Here is a 20,456-nt window from a genome sequence, read left to right as displayed (position 1 = left end):
TCAAAGAGCATTTCCTTTGGTGAACAGAAACATACTTCTTGAATGAATGGCAAAACCAAGTAATGATACACATTATATTTTGGATGCAGTTTGTTTATGCCAAACAGGCAAAACAAGAAATGAAACATTTACTTGTGGTATTGAGTATTCTTTTGCAGTAGTTTCTCAGGAAGTCCATCTTCATCATCAAACTGTTCCATGGGCTCCACAATAACAGGACGAGGAGAGCTGAAAATAATGAAACATAGCATTTATAGTACAAAAAGGCTGACTAGTGTAAAGAACCCTTGGAAGCACTTGATATGACGTTTATCATTTTCACTGACTAATGATCTTATGAAAATTGTTTAAAACAGAATGCACATTTTCAAAAGGGTTCAACCTACATAGAATCCTACCTTCAAGCAGCTGCACCAAACTATGGGCGAGAATGCCTACATTAACAGATGAGACCACGTACAAGCACACATGCCCACACTCCACAATATCACAATTTACCATCTCAATGCCGTTTCTATTCTAGTGATAACTCATTTCTGAAACATGCTTATAAAAGAGGGGGGCAGGTGCGCTGTAAAAGATGAAACTAAAAAGATGCATCCTCAAAATGTTTACGACTGAAATAATGGCAAAATTAAAAGTTTTACTAAGCTACTGTTCTTTCATAGTGTTTCCATAGAAGGCTCTGAAATCCAAAGATCCTTTCACCCTTTTGGGTGCTTATTCATCAGTATCTATTTGTATTTCAGAAATCCAGAAGTTTGTAGTAAATTATCTACAAGAGTGACACTTTTTAAAAAAACCATGAAGTTCTCTTACTTTGTCGCCTGGTTCGTCATATTGGAAGTCCTATGGGGAACAATAATTGGTTTACTGTCAGGTGATAGTCTATTAATCAAATCTATTTTGAACGTGACTATGGTTAACCTCAGCACGTACCGAAATATTACTGCACAGAAACAGGCCAAGCAGATCTATGCCAGTGTTTATGCTCCACACAAGCCTCCTTCCATCTTACTTTATTTCACTGCAATAACATATTCTTCTATTTCCTTCCTCATGTATCGGTTTCCCCTTAAATGCATCTATGCTATTCGCCTTAACAATGCCACATGCCTATTATCAGGCATCTGAGCAAATTGTCACGAATGGAAAAAGTAAACATTTGAGTATAAAAATAAGACATATTGGCACCACCAAGCTTGCACCTTGCATAATAGCATGCTGCTAACTTAGGTTTGTAACCATGTCCAAAGTTTCCATGGTAATTTTTTTTTGCCAGTATCCAATGAACAGGATCCATAATATATTCCAGATAAGTTTCCCTCTTAAAATATGATTTTTGATACTGTTCATTTGAGAAATGTGTATCAAAGATGCATAACCATTAAACAGTAGGATTTTTTTATTACTACGGAAATACTCAATGTTCAATTTATACATATTTGGTTTAATGATTACTGTCCATTTTTTTAAATCAACTTGCAAACAGGAAAAGATTAAAATTTTTACTGAAGTTTGAAGCCGGTCTTATGCACATTATAACCGCAAGACACTTCTTGCCCGTATTCTCCTTTTTTTGGCTTGGTGGGAATGAAAAATGACTATAAACTATAGGGCAAATCGCTTATGATTTCCTCAAATACCGTATTTCAATATTTATATTCAGTAAAGCAAGGGAGAAGAAATGAACATACTCCAGATACTACATAAAAGCATAAACCTTATTCTCCATCTCAGAAAAAAATTCCACTGCAACAGAGAACAGGAACTTCCTACAGGTCTGAAGGGCATAAGTAACTTGTGTAAATGAACTAGCAACAGTTCCAGGCCACTGCAGATGAATTATGGGCAGTACTTAATTTCAAAAATTCATGTAGCAGCTATGAACTACTATGAACCTTGAGTCATGTACTTTCTGATCAGCCGGAAGGGAGAATTAATTTGAAGCTACATTAGTTTTTATTAAAAAATGAAATTATATCTGCTTTTTATTAAAGGAAAGCGCCTATCTCCGCACACCACACATAGCAGGGGACTTCTGAAAATGAAGAAAAATACTTACGACGTCAATAAAAATGCTCCATCTGAGCACCTTTCCAGTGCCTTGCGAGCAGCAGGCTTTGCTGCAAATTCCACGTAACCTTTTCCTGTAGGCTTCCCACGGTCATCAACAACAACTATTGCTCTCTCTACTGGGCCAAACTGAGAAAAGGCTTGCTCTAGTAGCTCATTGGAAACCACTGGAGAAAGATTCCTCACAGTCAAAGCTGCTCCATGAGTAGCAAAGCGAATACGCAGAGGCCGATTCCTCAGCATTGTACTGTCAAGTTCAGCCTTCGCTATTTCAGCCAAAGTTCTGGTTTCCTGCATGAAAAAACATTTAACTTACATTTCAAAACTGATAGTAAATAGTGGTTTTAACAAAATTTCAATCTTCAGATTCAGGAAGCACTGATTCGGACGAAGACAAACAGTTGCAACATTCTGCTACAGAACTTCAATTGCATCCTCAGCAATTTCAGCACAGCCTCGTTTACTCAAGAGCATTCAACACTGAAGTCTGTTTTTAATTATTAGTTTACAAGGAAAACCTTAAAAATCATTAATCCACTAGAACAATACTTGGGGATACTCAGCAACTCATGGAAGCCAACATATAAGCAATGTTGTAGCAAGTTACATAACAGAAGGTGCTGGAAATAATTGCATGAAGTGGAAGCTGGAGTTGGAAATCACCACTGGAGTTCTAGGACCCCTTTAAAGCCACCAGGTCATGGCCCTTCGTCTACCAATGTTTCCCAAACCCACTCAGCCCAAGTTCACCTTCAACCCCAACTATAAAGCAACTGCTCAATATACTTCTGTTGTAATCTTACAACATGAGAATCTCCAAATTGGTGGTTTAAAAAGGAATTACAGACAAGGGCTTGTCACCATTATCCCAGCACCCACCCAATGGATACCCTGAAATCTTTTGCCACTGCAACTTACCTTACCTTTACCTTGTCTCCTTGTTTAAGGAAGGACGTAAGCGAGTTGGAAGCAATTCAGAGAAGGCTTACTAGCCTAATACCTGGAATGGGAAGGCAGTCTTTGAGGAAAGGCTGGACAGGCTAGGCGTGTATCCATGGGTGTTCAGAAGAGTAAGAGGTAACTTGATTGAAACATACAAGATCCTGAGGGGACTTGACAGGGTGGATGCAGAAAGGATGTTTCCAATCTTACAACACAGAAGGGGGTAATTTGGCACATTTTGCCTTGCCAAGGTCTTTGAAAAAGAGCTAATTTCACACAACACACATAATTCTGCAAACTATTTCTCTTTAAATACATGCCCAACTGCTTTTTGATACTTCCAATGGAATTGGATTTCACCATCCTTTCAGGTATTCCACATCTCTGTGAAAAAATATTTCTACCCATTTCCCCCTATCTGAATTATCTTAATTCTGACAACCCATGCCAGAGAACAGTTTCACCATGCACATACTAATCAAAACCCAATAATTCCAAACATCTGTTTTAGGTCTTCCCTTAACCTTCCCTGCTCTATGAACAATCCAGTTTCTCTAATTTCTCCAGATGACTGGAATCCCTCATCCCTGGCATCATCCTGGTAAGCCTCCTTTGAGCCCTTTCCAATACTTCCTAAGAGTGATGCCCACAATTGTACACAATACTCCTGCTGAGGCCTGACTTGCTAGTGCCTTACAAAGTCAAGTATCCCATAGCCATTTGTAACTGACTGATCAACTTGCTCTTCAAGATTGTACCAATTAGATCATACTGTTTTCAGATGCTGTTTCTCCCAAAGTGCACCACTTCACAATTATCTGAACTACACTGCATCTACCATGTATTTTTTTTTGTTTATTCATTCACAGGATATGGGCTTCGCTAGCTGGACCAGCATTTGTTGCTCATCCCTATTTGACCTTGAGATGGTGGTAGTGAGCTACCTTCTTGAACCGCTGCAGTCCATGTGGTGTAGGTACACCCACAGTGATGTTAGGAAGGGAGTTCCAGGGTTTTGGCCCAGCAATAGTGAAGGAACGGTGATCTATTTCCAAGACAGGATGGTGAGTGACTTGGAGGGGGACTTCCAGGTGACGGTGTTCCCATCTATCTGTTGCCCTTGTCCTTCTAGGTGGTAGTGGGTTTGGAACATAAGAACTAGGAGCAGGAGTAGGCAATTCAGCCTCTCGAGCCTGCCCCACCATTCATTACAATCATGGCTGATCTCATTTTGGCCTCGACTCCAATTTTCTGCCCTTTCCCCCTAACCTTTCAACCCATTACTAGTTAAAAATCTATCTCCACCTTAAATTTATTCAGTGTCCTAGCATCCACTGCACTCTGAGGTAGTGAATTCCACAGATTCACGACCCTTTGAGAAAAGTAATTCATCCTCATCTCCGATTTAAATCTACCAGCCCTTAGCCAAAAACTATGGCCTCTCGTTCTACAGTGCCCCAGAGGGGGAAACATTTGCTCCATGTCTACTTTGTCTATCCCCTTTAATATCTTATATACATCAATCAGATCTCCTCTCATCCTTGTAAACTTGTCTAGCGAGTATAGGCCTAAACTGCTCAATTTCTCCTCCTAAGACAAGCTCCGCTTCTCTGGAATCAATCTAGTGAACCTCCTCTGAAGCGCCTCCAGTGCAACTACATCCTTCCTCAAGTAAGAGGACCAAAACTGTGCACATTACTCCGGGTGCAGTCTCACTAATGCCTTGTACAGTTGCAACAACACTTCCCTATTTTTATACTCTAGCAATAAATGCCAAAAATCCATTTGCCTTCCTTATTACCTGCATACTAACTTTCAGCAATTCATACACGGGGACACCCAGATCCCTCTGCAATAAAGCATCCTGAAGTTTCTCTCCATTTAAATAATAAGTCACCTTTTTATTCTTTCGACCAAAATGGATAACCTCGCACTTATCCGTGTTAAACTCCATCTGCCAAATTTTGGCCCATTCACCTAACCTGTCTATATCCATTTGTAAATTTCTTATTTCTTCCTTGCAACTTACTTTCACACCTATTTTGGTGTCATCTGCAAATTTAGCTATAGTATCTTCTACCCCTGAATCCAAGTCATTAATATAGATTGTAAATAGTTGGGGCCCAAGGACCGAACCTTGTGGCACCCCACTAGTTACAGCTAGCCATCCAGAAAAAGACCCGTTTATCCCGACTCTCTGCTGGAAGGTGCTGTCTAAGAAGCCTTGGTGAATTCCTGCAGTGCATCTTATAGATTATACACACTGCTGCTATTGTGCCATTGTATCTGCCATTTTAGTCTTAATCTTCCCGAAATCGGTAAATCGTGGGCAGGATAGTAGCAATGTTGTCAGGTTCTGTATCAAGCTTCAAAACTGAGGTCATATAAAAAGAAAATAAATGATCCTAATAGTGACTTCTAGTAAAGATGGCATTGCATCCTGTGTCTCATGACTGACCTCCACAGCACAGCCTCTGAAATATCCTGTTCCTCAACAGCTCCCCTCCGCAATGATCAATAGGTCTTGACTGCTTTCATTCTATTTCTTATGCTCTGCTCTCACTCCTTCCTTTTGCAACAGCAACTCTCCCATCCTCAGCAGCCTCTCTATTTTCCAGATCATCTGCCATTTTACCACCTATAAAGATCCTACCACCAAGCACAACTTTCTCCCTATTGCCTGGACAGACTAATCAAAACAGGCATACTCTTCTACATTCTTCCACTACCCACCATTCCAGTCACCCACCTATTACCATTTTCCTAGACAAGAAAGACTTCCATGTATGTATTGCTTCTCATGCACTTTAAGCCAATTAAACATTTTTAAAGTTTGTCCTTGCTATAATGTAGGAAACACAGCAACCAATTTGTTTGGAGCAAGGTCCTATAAATAGCAATGCTATAACGATGAGATTTTAATAATATTGGTGGAGGGATAAATATTGTCTAGGTGAATTATCTTGCTCATCTTTGAAACAATGCCTTGGGATCTTCTGGGTGAGATTTTAACTCAAAACCCATAGGAATAATTAAAATTGGGTCCTTTATGTCCACCTGACAGAGCAAACAAGGCTTCTGCTTAATGCCTCATCTGAAAGATGGCACTTTAGACTGTTCATCATCCTTGGTACTGTTCAAATATCAGCCCACATTGTGCTCAAGTCCCTGGAGTGCAGCTTAAACTCACAACCTACTGATTGTTGGAGCCATGCTCCTACCAAGCCATGGGTGATGCCTTGAAACTGCACCAGACAACATCTCTGTATGTTCCAACACAATTGTCCAAGCCCCACAGGAGATAGAAAATAATATACACAGTGTATATTACTGCATTCAATGCTGACGAGAAAGCAACACTGGGAGGGCAAATACAGAATATGTAATCATGTGATAACTGGCCCAAAACATCTAACACAGTATGAAGCTGAGCTCAGTATGCTAATCACTTAAACCTCCTCTCTTGTTTTGCCCTCTCCAATTTTGCCTCAGGCATTGTTCCAACCATACTCAATAAGAGTCAAGAATAGTATTTTAACATTTATGAAAGACGACTCCAGAATGCCCAAGTTCAGATCAGCTATACCTTCCACTTGCTTCACAGCAAGGGATGGTGACAGGGATCCTTTCATACCCAGGTGAGAAATTATATTCTGGATGCAGCTTCAATATCAGAATGCAATTCTGCTCCTGTACTCTTGGTGTTGGCACCCAACGGCAAACTCCTTAGTTTAGTGCCAGTAGTTCAGACCTACAGCTATTGGCTTACTGTTTCCCGCCTCACTTTCTCACACTTTCCTGTGTCTGACTGTCTTGGATATTAAAAAACTACTTGCATTTCTCAGAAAACTGACCCGATAATCAGCTAGCTTCCTGTTTTTAAGAATCTTTCAGGCTAGTCAGTCAATTAAAGTTCATGAATAAAGTATTTTACTCCCTTTGTCAGTCATTCTTTGTGAATATTCTACTAAAAATATCAATCTTTCAAAACCTGAAGAGCACAACTCAAACAATAACATTATTTTCTCTATCAATCCTGGCCGATTTGTGCATTTGATTTACATTTGTTTGCCCAATTTCCAAATGTCTCTTCCTAGGAAGTAGTTAGCACTCTATCCAGAGTCTCTCAAAATGCAGTATTATATCAGGTAAACTCATTGAATTTTAGTAAGATCAGATCCCCAGTAGGTCGAGTTGTCTCTTAGTTTTAAGAGAAATGTTATATAATAGAAAAAAACGAAGCCTCCCCTTTCAGGTAAAAATTTCGACGCTGATGGGCCAATTTTGGTGACCACTCAATATGGGCTTACCGCAGAATTTGCGTTTTAGACGATTGCTCAGAGATGAAGCGTGCAGACGCACTGTAACAGCATTTTCATTATAAACTACGTACAGAATTCCCTACCTTGCAACTAAACTAATCGGACATCAGCCACCAATAATGTACTGAGCAATCAAGAAAATAGTTTAGATACCTTGTCAACTCAAATCTTGTTTCATTCAGCACCGATGAGCGCAGCGATTCATAAGAAAGTAAACACTGAAATTAAATACGTGAATGCACTGAATTCTCGGCTTTCTACACATCCGAGATTTAGTTGTGCGCTTCTTCTGTGACTGGGCGAGATCTGAGTTCATTCAAAATCCTTATACAGAGTTAAAATTAGGTTTACTAATATTATAAAATTATTTAAGTAATTTACATATATCCGCTAACTTAACGCTCGAGTGAAAGTAGATTTACAAGTTAATGTCAGTGTTTCCTTTGTTTTTAGAGAAAGCATTTCTAATACGACTGCCAAAGGCGCGCTTACAGCTGCTCGCAAGCCACAATTAATTTGATTTTTGCTACTCCATGTGCCAAAACAAGGGCTTATCACTTTTCCGAAGACATAATACATTAAAAATATTCATCAACAAGCGTGCAGGAAGTATTTGGAGCGATCTCTAATCCATTAAAATTGCGTCTCAACCAAAAACCCATCAGCAGCGCTAAACTCCTCGGCTGATAATTGTAAAACAGCAGGATTATTGCAAGTTAATGCAATATTTCGCTGAGAAAAAAATTGTAAAATATATGTAGTTAAGAATAGGTAGATTTGTGGTCTAGGTTGCAAATATATTTTAATTCCCATATTTGCATCAGATGGATTTTAAAAACTTTGTAAATTCTGATCCAACACCTGAATTAGACACTGTGAAGCTGTTGGAACAAAAATGGCGCCCACAAATTGAGCTAACACATGCTCAACTCACCAAACGAATGAAGCCGAATCCGCGGTCCCGGTTGATAAAAACCTCGGATGGTTCCCCATATTTCTGGAACAATTTCTTGAAATCTTCTTCCGTTATATCTGTCGGTAAATTGCCAACGAAGAGCCTGCATCTTTGGGTATAAGTCTTCTCTCCCGGCCTGCGGAAATTCTTGATGTCCACTGTCAGGGCTTCACCTTCATCGCCAGTCACCGTTCCCTCCAGATCCGCTGTGTCATAGTCTCTCTTCACCGGAGAATTGCGGTTGTTCTCCAGTTGCACTTGTTTCAAATTTCGGTTCATCTGATTTGACTGCATGTCTTATGGCTGTTTCGAAGCCGACAATCAATATTTTTTTTAAAAAAATAGAGAAACCTGATTATTGGGTATAGCGACAGCACTATTGCTATCTGCATTCAAACTCAAAATGGCGGCCGCAGCACAACCTCCAAACGCTTGAAAGCTAATGACGTATGGGGCCAGTTAACGCGGCGGGCTACCGCGCAGTGTAATATGGGAGATTCCAGTTCGCTCTCCCTCAGGCTTTCTCTCCACCGTTAGTCTCCCTCTTTAAAAAGGGGATTTCAAATTGAACTACAATTCCCAACAACCATTGCGTCGTTCCGTTCAACCTGTCGAGAAACATTTTATGGTCTCTTTAAAAAAATCTTTGCCTATCAAATTTCTTATCTAAGTGATTCATTTGTTTTTAAATTAAATTGATCAATTATTTGTTTTTGGTGTAGCTCCTCTCGTTTCCCTGCCAATCACACAGCGCCCTCTCCGGTCCAGGATCATAAGTATGTTGCTGGAGCTCTGCGCGGCAACCGAACCTGATGACGGAAAGGCGATGCCGTCACAATGATTGACAAGGTAAACAACCACACAGACGTCGCAATCTTTCCTTTCACAGGCGAAATACGAGCATTTGACCAACGAGTGTGCGCCGAAGGCGGGACTTTGATGATCAAGTTAGAGTGACTTCAAGTCTAGCCCGGGACTGGAACGAGTGCGGTCGGTGTAGATCTCTGGGAAATCGGGTAAGATGTGATATTAACCATGCCTACTTTAACCTTTTTTTTCTTGAATTGTTATACGGGCTTTGAGGCCAAAACATGTAAAAGGCAGTCTTATGATTCCATCCGTGGAAATAATGGTTAATTGAGTAAAGTTTCACTTGTCCCGCCTCTAATTTTCCCTTTTTAATCCCCCTCACGTATTGTTTCGGTCGCTCTCTAATGGCGGACGTGCGCTAGTACCGCAACGAAGGGGGTAAACCCGCGAGGGATGGTGTGGGGGGGCAGTCTTGGGAAAAAATGTTCTTCCTTTGGGAATTTTACACCTTGGTGACTCGCTTGTACCCCAAATAAAAGCAAAACCCCAAACTATTTATATTTTCATGGAGTAAAGGGGGTATTTTTTTCTTCTTTAGTTGGAAAAAAGCTGTTTGTTGTTTCCCCCCCAATAATAGTTTTATGACAGTGGGGTCCATTTCACCATGTTTATATTAATTTGTTTTCCATTTATTAAATTTTTTTATCACTTGTAAGATGGATTTTATATTTCTCCTTTTTTTGCCCCTTTCCTCGGGTTGCTAATCCCGGATGGGTAGCTATTTTTTTTCTCCGTGAGCATTGTGGGTGTGAATAACGAAACGCACAGACGCTCGCCACAAGCGAGTTTGGTGCGTGTGTTGAAGGCGGGGCAGCTGGGGGTGGAGGGAAGAGAACCTCGCGGAGATTGGTGCTAACCTTTTCACTGGGATGAGTCCCCTTTTTCATTATTCCTCCTATCGTCCAACAAGATAAAACTCCAGTGTTACCAGTTGGGTAACGTGTGAATTGTGAAATCAGCGCTTTTAACTTTTTCTGGGTGAAAGAGGGAAAGGGGTGGTGCTGTTGATAGGGAGATAGAAAAGACGCCTGATTGAAACGAGTTCAGGAGAGAATCCAGGCCAGATTTTCGGATTAGCCGTTGTCCTCGATTCAGTCCCTCGTTGGGTTTCACGTACGCGAGCGGTTCAGCACCCTGTTTTGACGGTCTTTGTTAGTCCATATTGTGGTGGCAAAGAAACTTGCGACCTGGCAAATCTGTACCATTTATTTAATTAAAACAGCGTTTCAGAATAATAACATATCACTATGAAATAACGTGGCTGAAGTCATATTCCCATTATATAACAATTAAATGCAAATTGGCAGTAAATCCCTTAAACCTGCGTAAATGACGTATTTTGCGATGCGATACTGAATTGTGTTGTATGAATTGTAGCCAAAATCAGTTGCGATTATTTTGTCAGTGAAATGCGGAACACGTTTTCCTTAACGAGGAATGTATGTACTTTAATACTTGCTTCCTTCCTCTGCCAATTATATTTACTATCTATATCAGATATGATATATTGTATGAATGGTCATGATTTTTCCCGTCTGATAGTTATCGCTTCATCAGACTACCAAGGACAGAATTTTGCACAAGAGGTTTGGCTCATATTTTGTAGAGTTTTTTAACTAGCCCTCCACCCACTCCTCCCCCAATTCTTCCTGCATAGCCCAGCAATTATTTTCTTTTCGAGTATTTATCCAATCCTCTTTGAAATTTACAATTTAATCCATTTTCACCACCCTTCTGGCAGTGCATTCCAGATCTCAGCAACTAGCTGTGAAAAATAAATCGTTTGTTGTTTAGCCACTGGAAACAGATTCTCCTCATTTTACACTATCATAACCGTTGGTGATTTTGAACCCCTCTATCAAATCTCCTCTTAACCTTGTCTGCTCTAATAAGAGCAACTCCACTTTCTCCACATAACCGAAGTCCATTATCTCTGATACCAATCTGGTAAATCTCCTCTGCATCCTCTCCAAGGCCTTGACCAACCTACAGAAGTGTAGTGTCCAGAATTGAACACAATATTCCAACCAAGGCTTAATCATTGGTTTATAAACTTTTAAAAGCTTTTCTACACTGCTGCTTTTACTAAAGCCAATGATCTCCTGCTTGAACAGCCTTCTCAGCTTGTCCTGATACTTAAGATTTGTGTGCCTACACCTGCCTGTCTCTGATCCTGCACTTCCCTTAAAATTGTACCATTTAGTTCATATTGTCTGCCTTCTAGCTCAAATGTGCCTTTTCACACAACTGTATTAAATAGTATCTGCTATGTGCCTGCCAATTCACCAGCCTATTTTTCCTGAATTCTTTGACTATTATTTTTGCTAATAGAATCATAGAGTAGTTACAGCACAGAACACCATTCAGCCCACAGAGTCCATGCCAGCTCTCTGTAAAGCAGTCCAGTCATTCTCACTTCTCCCTGCCCTTAGCCCTGCAAGTTTATTTCTCTCAAGTGCCCATCCACTTATCTTTGGAAAGCATTAATTGTCTCAGCTTCCATCACCCCGTAAGCAGCAAGTTCCAGGTCCAATGAGAATAGCTTTACTTTCTCTACCTTATGTGAACCTGTTGGAATCTTGTACACGTCTTAACAAATCTCCACTCAATCTCCTTTAGTTGTAGCCTAACCAGAGCTTTGTAAATGTTCAGTATAACTTCCCTGTGTTTGGAATCAATGCCTTTATTTATGAATCCCAACATCCCATATGCTTTGCTAACCACTCTCAATATGTCCTTCCACCTTCAAGGATCATAAGGTCCTTCTGACCCAGGATGTTCTTGAGAACTGTGCCATTGTCTGTATTGCCTCCTTATCTCTTATGCTAAAATGTATCCCCTCACACTTCACAGTATTAAGTTCCATTTGCTACCCGTTTGCCCATTCTGCTAGCCTATCTATATCCTGTTGCAGTTGACATTTATCCTCACTATTTGCAAAACCTCCAAGTTTGGTATCATCAGCAAATATAGAAATTTTGCTCTGTATTCCAGTATCCAAGTCATGTGTATATAGCACAGACTTTTGGGGAGGACCACTGTTTACCATCCATTAGCCTGAAAATAACCACTTACCATGACTGTTTTCTATCCTTAATCCAATTTTTTTTTATCCAAGCTAACACTGACACTAACCCATGGGCTTCAATTTTGTTAATAGCCTTTTTTTCTGGTACTTTGTGAAATGCCTTTGTAAAATCCATATAGACAACATCCATTGCATTCCCTTCTTGGACCTTCTAATTAAATTTTTTGATGAAGTATCAGAGATTAGTCAGGTATGATTTGTCTTTTACAAATCTATGCTGGCTCTCCTTAATTAACTTAAACCCCTCGGTGCCTGTTGATCTATTTTCCTGATTATTGATGTTAAACTGACTGGCCTGTAGTTGTAAGGAATGTCCTTGCACCCTTTCTTGAATAAGGATATCACATTTGCCCCTCTCCAATCCTCTGGTGCCTCCTACATATCTAGTGAAGATTGGAAGATCATGGTAAGGACTTCCATTATCTCCACTCCCATTTCCTTCAGTAACCTGGGATGCATGCCTTCTGGACCAGGTGACTTATCCACTCTAAGCATAGCCAGTCTTTCCAGTGCATCTTGTCTGTCCATTTTCACCCCATCTATTAATTCTATCATCTCTCCTTGTGATATTTTGTCAGCATCTTCTTCCTTAGTAAACAGTTCTCTGCATTAAATTTTATCTGCCTATTCCACCAGGCTGTGTTTGTCCTCTCGAAGTCCATCACTATCCTCATAGTACTTACAAGCTTTTAGTCATCTGTAAATTTTGAAATTGTGCCCTGTAGACCCAAGTATAGGTCATAATGTTGTTCAAGAAAAGCAGTGGTCTCAGTATCGATCTCTGGTGAACTTCATTGTCTACCTTCTTCAAGCCTTAAAAACAGTTATCCACCGCTACTCTGCATTTCCTGTCAACTGAACAATTTCACATCCACGCTGCTGCTGTCCCTTTTATTCTTTGCTGATAAGTCTTTATCTAACATTTTTTAGAAGTCTGTGTATGCCACAGCAGCCACATTATCCTCATCAACTCTTTGTTAACTCATCAAATAACTCACCCAGTTAAACATGATTTGCCTTTCACAAATCCATGCTGGCTGTCCTTAGTTAATCGCACCATGCCCAGGTGACTGTTAATTTTGTCCCAAATTATCATTTCTAAAGTCTTTCCCACCACCAAAGTTAAACTGACTAGCCTGTAGCTGCTGATTTTATCCTTGCACCCTTTTTTTTCTTGGAACAATAAAAACAGAGTCCCAGGCCTGCTTGCTGAGTACTTCCAGCACTATCTGTGGAGAGAGAAACAGAGTTAATGTTTCAGGTTAAGGACCTTCAGAATTGATGGGAGATAGAAATGTAATAGATTTTAAGCAAGTGAAGTGAGTGGGGTGGGAGGGAGAATAATAGGGAAGGTCTGTGATAGGGTGGAGGGTGGGAGAGATTAATTCAAAATATTTCAGGTACAAGAGGCAAAGGGAGGTGGGTGTGAATGGTGAAATAATGAACAACTGTGTCTGAAAGCAAAAACATTAAAAACAAGACGGGGGAGATTTCCCTCTGGCACCATCCCTGTATCTCAGCACCCTTGGATATATCCCATACGATTGTGATGATTTATCAACTTTTGGTATTGCCAGCCTTTCTAATGCTTCATCTTAATCAATTTTTAGCCTATTCAGTATCTCAATTACCACCACCTTCACTATGATTTTGGTAGCATCTTCATCCTTGGTAAAGACGGATGCAAAGTACTCATTCATTCGTGCTCTTTGCCTCCTTGTATTGATCACATTTTGGTCCCCAATCGGCCTCACCTCTCTTCTTGTTACCCTTTTGCTATTTATGTTTCTTTGGAAGACTACAGCCAGCATGCTTTAATGACGCCATGACTTTTGGATTTCCTGTTTTGTGAGTTGCCAGTCTCTTCTCATACTGTGTCTTTGCCTCTCTGATTTCCTTTTTCACTGCCCTCTGAATTTTCTATAGTCAACTTGGTTCTCACTTGTATTATCAACATGATAGCTGCCATATGCCTCCTTTTTCTGCTTTATCTTACTCTTCATCTCTTTCATCATCCATGGACCACTGGTTTTGGTTGTCCTAGTTTTCTTCCTTGTGGGATTGTAGCTCATCTGTAGCCTAGCCATCTCTTTAAAGCAACCCATTGTGTGTCAGTCTTTGATTCCAGTTTACCTCAGATAGGTCTGTTCTCCACCAATTAAATTGGCCCTCCTCCAATATGATCACTGTTCCCTAAATGTTTGCATGCTGACACTTAATCCTCTTGGCTCTCCTTATCCCTTTTGCCTCAGCTGTGTGGTCAGGCTTCTTGCTGCTCTCACTTGCAGTGCTCTTCATTTACTGCATTTGAGTTTCATGTCGCCTGCAAATTTTGAAATTATACCCAACAACAAGCCAATGTAATGGGAGCAATGGCCCTGATACTGTTAGAAACACCATTGTCTATTTTCCTCCTGTCTGAAATGTAAGTCCATATGCATGCAACATCAAGCACACTACTCTCACCAACCAGCTCTTATGCTTCAATTCAATCAAGTTAGTTAAACATGAATCGCTTTTAAAATATTCATCGTGACTTTCATTTATTTGACCATACTACCACAAATGCCAATTAATTTCCCCGGATTACTGCCTCAAAGTTTCCCCATCACCAATGTTAAATTGGTTACTTAGAATTACTGGGTTTGACCCTCGCACCTTTTTGTTTTAGAAAAAAAGGGAACATTTGCAATCCAGCCCTCTGACACCATCCTCATACTGTATCTAAGGGGGGTTGGAAGAATGTGGCCAGAGCCTACACAAACACAACCCTTACTTCCTACAGTAACTTAGGGTATGTTCCATCTGGATTGGGTGACTTTTTTAGTTTTAGGTTAGCCACCCTTTTAAGTACCTCCTCTTCTATTTTTGTTCTATCCAGTGTCATCGATACCTTCTTTTGCTGCAATGTTGGTAGGATCCTCATCACTGTTGAGGATAGATGCAAAGTCCTCATTTGCTACCTGCCATGCTCTCTGCCTCCACAGGTATATTTAATTTTAGGTCAATAGTTTGGTCCACCTTCCTTTTATTAGCAGAGAAGAAAAGAGTTGACGTTTCGAGTCCTCATGACCCTTCGACAGAACTTGAGTTCGAGTCCAAGAAAGATTGGACTCGAACTCAAGTTCTGTCGAAGGGTCATGAGGACTCGAAACGTCAACTCTTTTCTTCTCCGCCGATGCTGCCAGACCTGCTGAGTTTTTCCAGGTAATTCTGTTTTTGTTTTGAATTTCCAGCATCCGCAGTTTTTTTGTTTTTATTCCTTTTATTAGCCTTTTTCCCAATTATCTGTTTATAAAAGATTATTGGATTCCCTTCTATGTTAGCTGTAAACTTAATTCCAGTTTTATTCTCTTTTTAGATCTTCTCTGTATTGTCTATTTTCTATATACTGCATCTGATTGGTTCACTACTGTACCATGATCCACACATTTGTCTTATTTTCTTATTTTGATCTCTCTTCTCACTCAGAGAGCTGAAGCTTTGAATGCTCTTCTTTTCTCCATCATGATAATATGTTTATTCTCTATTTGAACCATTTCCTCTTGATGGCCTCCCATTATTCAATACTGATTTGCCTACCAATTTTTGATTCTAGTCCAATCTGGGCCACATCCCTTTTCAATTTGCTGATGGTAGTATCCTTCTATTTGAATATTTGTGCGCTTAGTTTTTCATTGTCCTTTTCCATAATTATTCTAAACTTGACAACATTATGATCACAGTTCCCCAAATGCTTACCTCCTGAAACATGCTCCCCTCACCCCACTTAATTTCCCAGAAGTAGATCATCCTAATTTTTTGGAACCACTGATCAAGAAAGTTAACTTCGTTACATTCTTTACCTCTTTGTCCTTTGCACTATCCCAGTCTCTATTTCAGATTATTGAATACCCATTACCACAACTCTGTAGTCCTTGCATCTTTATGTAATCTGCTCACTATTTGCTTCTCCATCTCCGCTCCACTAGTTGATGACCTGTAATATGCATTCAGTTGTAAGATTGTTCCAACCAAATAAATTCTGTCTTTGACTTGTGGCCTATATCATCCCTCTCTGGCACTATAATAGCTTATGGATTCTACTCAAATCAATTTCTAAAGTAATTGGCTTGCAATTTGTAACTAAGATAGTATCCAAGTCTCTTTGACCTAATTTTCCTACCCACTAACCCAGCCCCACCAATACTTCTCCAGTGTAACTTGGTGAGAAGGGCAATCACCATAGCCTAATTGTGCACTTTAACGTAAATACTTTTCTGCATTAAAACTCATTACTTCTGACATCAGTAAACTAATCTGTAACTAACACTGACTGTCAGTAGCACTTTGGTAACATAGAATGATAGGTATTGATGCCTAAGTTTTGCTTGGAATCTGAGTCACCGGTTTTGTGTTTACCTTTTGCAACTGTTTCCAGTTGTCTTGTATTTGATTTATTTATTTCTTCATTTTTTTTCTGTTTTCGTTTTTCATGGTCAAAGAAATTTTGCTATGTTGGCCTAGTTCTAGCTTCCCCAGTACCCGATTCCATTTCTTTGCTACCCTTTAATATCTGTCTTCATGTGATTGACTCCATTTCAATACCAATTGTAAAGCATTCCATATCCTAATAATGCTGTGAAAAACTCATTTTTGCAGTAGTAATCCTGTGTTTATGCTCTTGCTAATAGTTCACATTATTAGATAAATATGTGTTCACAATTTACCCTATCATACTTTCGACACGTTAAATCATCTAAGCCACACAATTTTTTTTTTCTGCATCTGTAACTACATCACCATATCCCTGATATTTTATTAATTTGGCTAGCCTTTCTATAATTGGATGTCCAGAGCTGCTCATATTTGTAGTATCATCAGTACCTTGCATGATTTATTGCCTGGTTGCATTTGTATCCATTGCTCTTTACTATTTTTGATTGCTCCCACTAATTTTCTGTTGCCACATTTTGTCATTTCTTTTTGTTATACATTCCTGTGTTTGCATTTGAAACAAAAACATCTGCTAAACTTGCCACTGTGGTCACACAGTTTCCATGTCTCAAAATTCTTGCTGAAAATCTTTATTCTCAGCCATTTTTTCTCAGAAATTTCAGGTATAGTACTAATTTCCAAATTCGTTTAATAAGTGGCTGCATCTGGTGGTGTTGTAACTGCAGAGGGAGCACTTGCTGTCTCTGCACAGTTGCAATGTCTGTATTAATGATATATTCCACATACCTTGTTATACCACTTACTATATTTAATCTCCAATAAATAATCTTTCCCCATCCCATTACAGTTACTATGTTTAATCCTTATTAATCTATGTTCCACTTTACCATAACGTACCATGCTGAAAACTCATTAACATACTTTCCACTATATCATTACATTCTATTCTTAATCCTCATAAACATGTAATCAACTGTATCCATTTCATGTTATTTCTCCTGCTCAATTTCCTCTCAAAAATTACTTATGCAGTCTGGTAAGAAACCTATACCCTATTTTTTAATGGCATATTCTGTATGGGTTGTGGTACTGTAATTGATTAACCCCCAGTGATGATCAACCCTAGCATCTGATTACTGCTTAATTGTCTCAAGATTTACTTTCTTGTCCACCGCCCCCCGCCACCGAGGTTGATTATAAACCCCAAGGTAAGCTTGAATTTCCCGCGATACGAATATTGTGACCAATTAGGAAAACTGCGCAGGCACAGTCAGGTGCATTGTGAGGCAAGTGCATGCTGCAAAAATGACTTCAAGCTATGTCAGGAGATAGTGTTAGTGAAAATAAAAATTCCTGTTCAAAATAATTTCAAAATTCAAAGAAAAACTAGATAAATTTAGGAACCTTTGCTGAGGTAAAATCATTTTTTTCTAAAAAGCTTTGAATCATTGAGATGACTATTTTAATTACACCGTCTTGCAGACTTTGTTCTGTATACTCTAGAAATTGAAACTGGAACAAAGTAAAGATGGTGAGTGGAGAGGATTGTGTACCTTTCAATTATTTCATTTTTTTTAAATTGGACGAATTTACCTTATTTTGTTAGATTAATATTAGATGAATGGATAACACCTGTTAAGCATTCTAAGCACTTAACACTTGTGAGAAGATAGAGCTAAAGAAAAGTAGGCAGTTTCATTCCTTGTTCTAATTTGATTTCTTAAAAACATTGAAAGCAAACAGCCTATTTGAGTACAACTAATTGAGTGGGACGGTGAAACTCTGTTCTGGACCAATGCTTATAAATCTTGCAGCTTTGCCAATGCCTATAAATATGTACCAAGTGTGATCTAAATAAGGTTCTTTACAGGTTTAACATGACTGTCCTGCTTTTCAGTTCTGCATGGAGTTCTTGGATCCCAGATCAAACATAATCTCATTGAATGGCAGAATAGGCTTGAAGGGCTAAATGGCCTAACTAGTTCTTATGTTCCTATCCCTCTCAAAATAAACCATTTGACCATATTAATCTGCAGTTCTGATTTTAGTGATTTGTGCATCTTACCCCGAGATGTCCCTGTCCAGTTTCCCATTGACTTATTATCCAAGCAGTATGTAGCTTCCTACCAAAATGTGCCACCACATATTTGCTATTTATCATGCATTATACAAGTTAATTCATGTCCTATTTGTCACAAACTTCCTTTTATATTATAAACATCCCCTAATCTTGTACTTGCAGCATGTTTTAATATTCCTTCAATGCCCAAATTGTCTGTATGTTTATAATCAATTTTCCTTTGTGTCTGCACAGCAACCTGTTCAAGCCAAGCCCAAATTGGCCCCTTTAAGTTACCGAGCATGTGTGACTATGCAAAAAAACTTAGAGCTTGCATAGTAATGGATAGGCCATGTTCAATGAAGTTAAAGTTTATTGTTTACATATATATTATAGACAGAAAGTGAACAAGAGTTCCTAACACTGGCTGTATAATGCCAATTCAAGAAACATTCATTCAACTGTGTTTTTTCTTTACAGCCATCACACGAATATTCATTTTGTTTAATAATATGGACTTTCATCTTGGCAACAAGGTTCTTATGGCATGTTACTTGGCACTTTACAAATGTCCAAATACACCACATCTCGATGTCCCTTTTACACACTTGGTAATTTCATTGAACGGTTATGACATAGAAGGCAGCCATTTGGCCATCTTGTCTGTGCCAGACCTCTGCAAGAGTAATTTACCTAGCCTTTTTTCTGTAGCACTGCAAATTTTTCCTATTCAGATATGATCCAATTCTGTCTCCACTCCCATTTCCTTCAGCAACCTGGGCTGCATGCCTTCTGGACCAGGTGACTTTTCTATTCTAAGAATAGCCAGCCTTTCCAGTGCATCTTGCCTGTCCATTTTTACCCCATCTGTTAATTATGTCATCTCCCCTTCTTGTGATATTTTGTCAGCATCCTCTTCCTTAGTAAACATTTCTCTGCATTAAATTTTATCTGCTGCATATCTGCCCATTTCACCCATTTTGAGAGCCAAAGTTGAATCTGGCTCCTTCACACCACTGGCATTGTGTTCCAGATCCTAATCAGTTGCTGTGAAATTCCCTTACGCCACCAATGCTTCCTTTGCCAGTCACTTTAAATTGGTGTGCTCTGGTTTTCAATCCTTGCATCAGTGGAAACAGTTTCTCCCTACCTACTCTGTCCAGACCATTCATGATTTTGAATACCTCTATTAAATCTCTTTTCCAAGGAGAACAGCCCCAGTTTCTACCAAGATAACTGAAGTTCCTCATCCCTGGAACCATTTTCGTGAATCTTTTCTGCGCCTCTCTAATGCTTTCACATCCTTCCTAAAGTGCGGTGCCCGGAACTAGGCACAATACTCCTGTCAAGGCCAAACTAGTGTTTTATACAGGTTTGTCATAGCTCCTTGCATGTGTACTCCTACAGCATCCTGCACTTTATATAGAAGGTATGTTTTTCCAACCACTCTCTGAACCTGCGCTGCTACTTTCAGTGATTTGTGTGCATAGACCCCCAGGTCCTTCACCTGCACTCCTTTTAGAATTGTACCTTTATTCTGTATTACCTCTCCCCAATCTTCCTACTAAAATCAATCACTTCACACTTGAAGTGCGTTAAATTTAGTTTGTTACTTGTCTGCCAATTCCAACAACCTAAGTCCTCTTAAGCTTTATCACCATTGTCCTCTCAATTCACAGTACTTCCAAGTTTTGAGTCATCTGCACA

General features: G+C 39.5%; 2 protein-coding genes across 8 annotated transcripts in view; one reads left to right on the top strand and one right to left on the bottom strand.

Annotated features, from left to right (window-relative positions):
- Positions 1 to 8,715, bottom strand: part of LOC121284008 (paraspeckle component 1-like) — a 106,534-nt gene extending 97,819 nt beyond the window's left edge. For 5 of the 7 annotated variants that reach the window (XR_005944419.1, XR_005944420.1, XM_041198910.1 and 2 more), the window contains exons 1-4: positions 8,275 to 8,715; positions 2,066 to 2,367; positions 820 to 849; positions 133 to 228 (exon numbers count right to left, since the gene is read on the bottom strand). Coding sequence is in view for 5 of the 7 variants with exons in the window: in XM_041198910.1 (XP_041054844.1) it covers positions 133 to 228; positions 820 to 849; positions 2,066 to 2,367; positions 8,275 to 8,589 (743 nt within the window). In the remaining 2 variants the exon portion in view is untranslated. The remainder of the gene's footprint in view (positions 1 to 132; positions 229 to 819; positions 850 to 2,065; positions 2,368 to 8,274) is intronic. The other 2 variants (XM_041198911.1, XM_041198913.1) reach the window with 1 other exon arrangement.
- Positions 8,716 to 9,241: 526 nt separating this feature from the next.
- Positions 9,242 to 20,456, top strand: part of zmym2 (zinc finger, MYM-type 2) — a 155,743-nt gene continuing 144,528 nt past the window's right edge. Inside the window, exon 1 of the mRNA XM_041198763.1 lies at positions 9,242 to 9,311. The gene's annotated coding sequence lies outside the window, so the exon portion shown is untranslated. The remainder of the gene's footprint in view (positions 9,312 to 20,456) is intronic.

The sequence above is a fragment of the Carcharodon carcharias genome, chromosome 11 (assembly GCF_017639515.1).
Source record: "Carcharodon carcharias isolate sCarCar2 chromosome 11, sCarCar2.pri, whole genome shotgun sequence".
Taxonomy (NCBI): domain Eukaryota; kingdom Metazoa; phylum Chordata; class Chondrichthyes; order Lamniformes; family Lamnidae; genus Carcharodon; species Carcharodon carcharias.
Note: the sequence above shows the minus strand (reverse complement) of the source record. Positions and strands in the feature narration are given on the sequence as shown.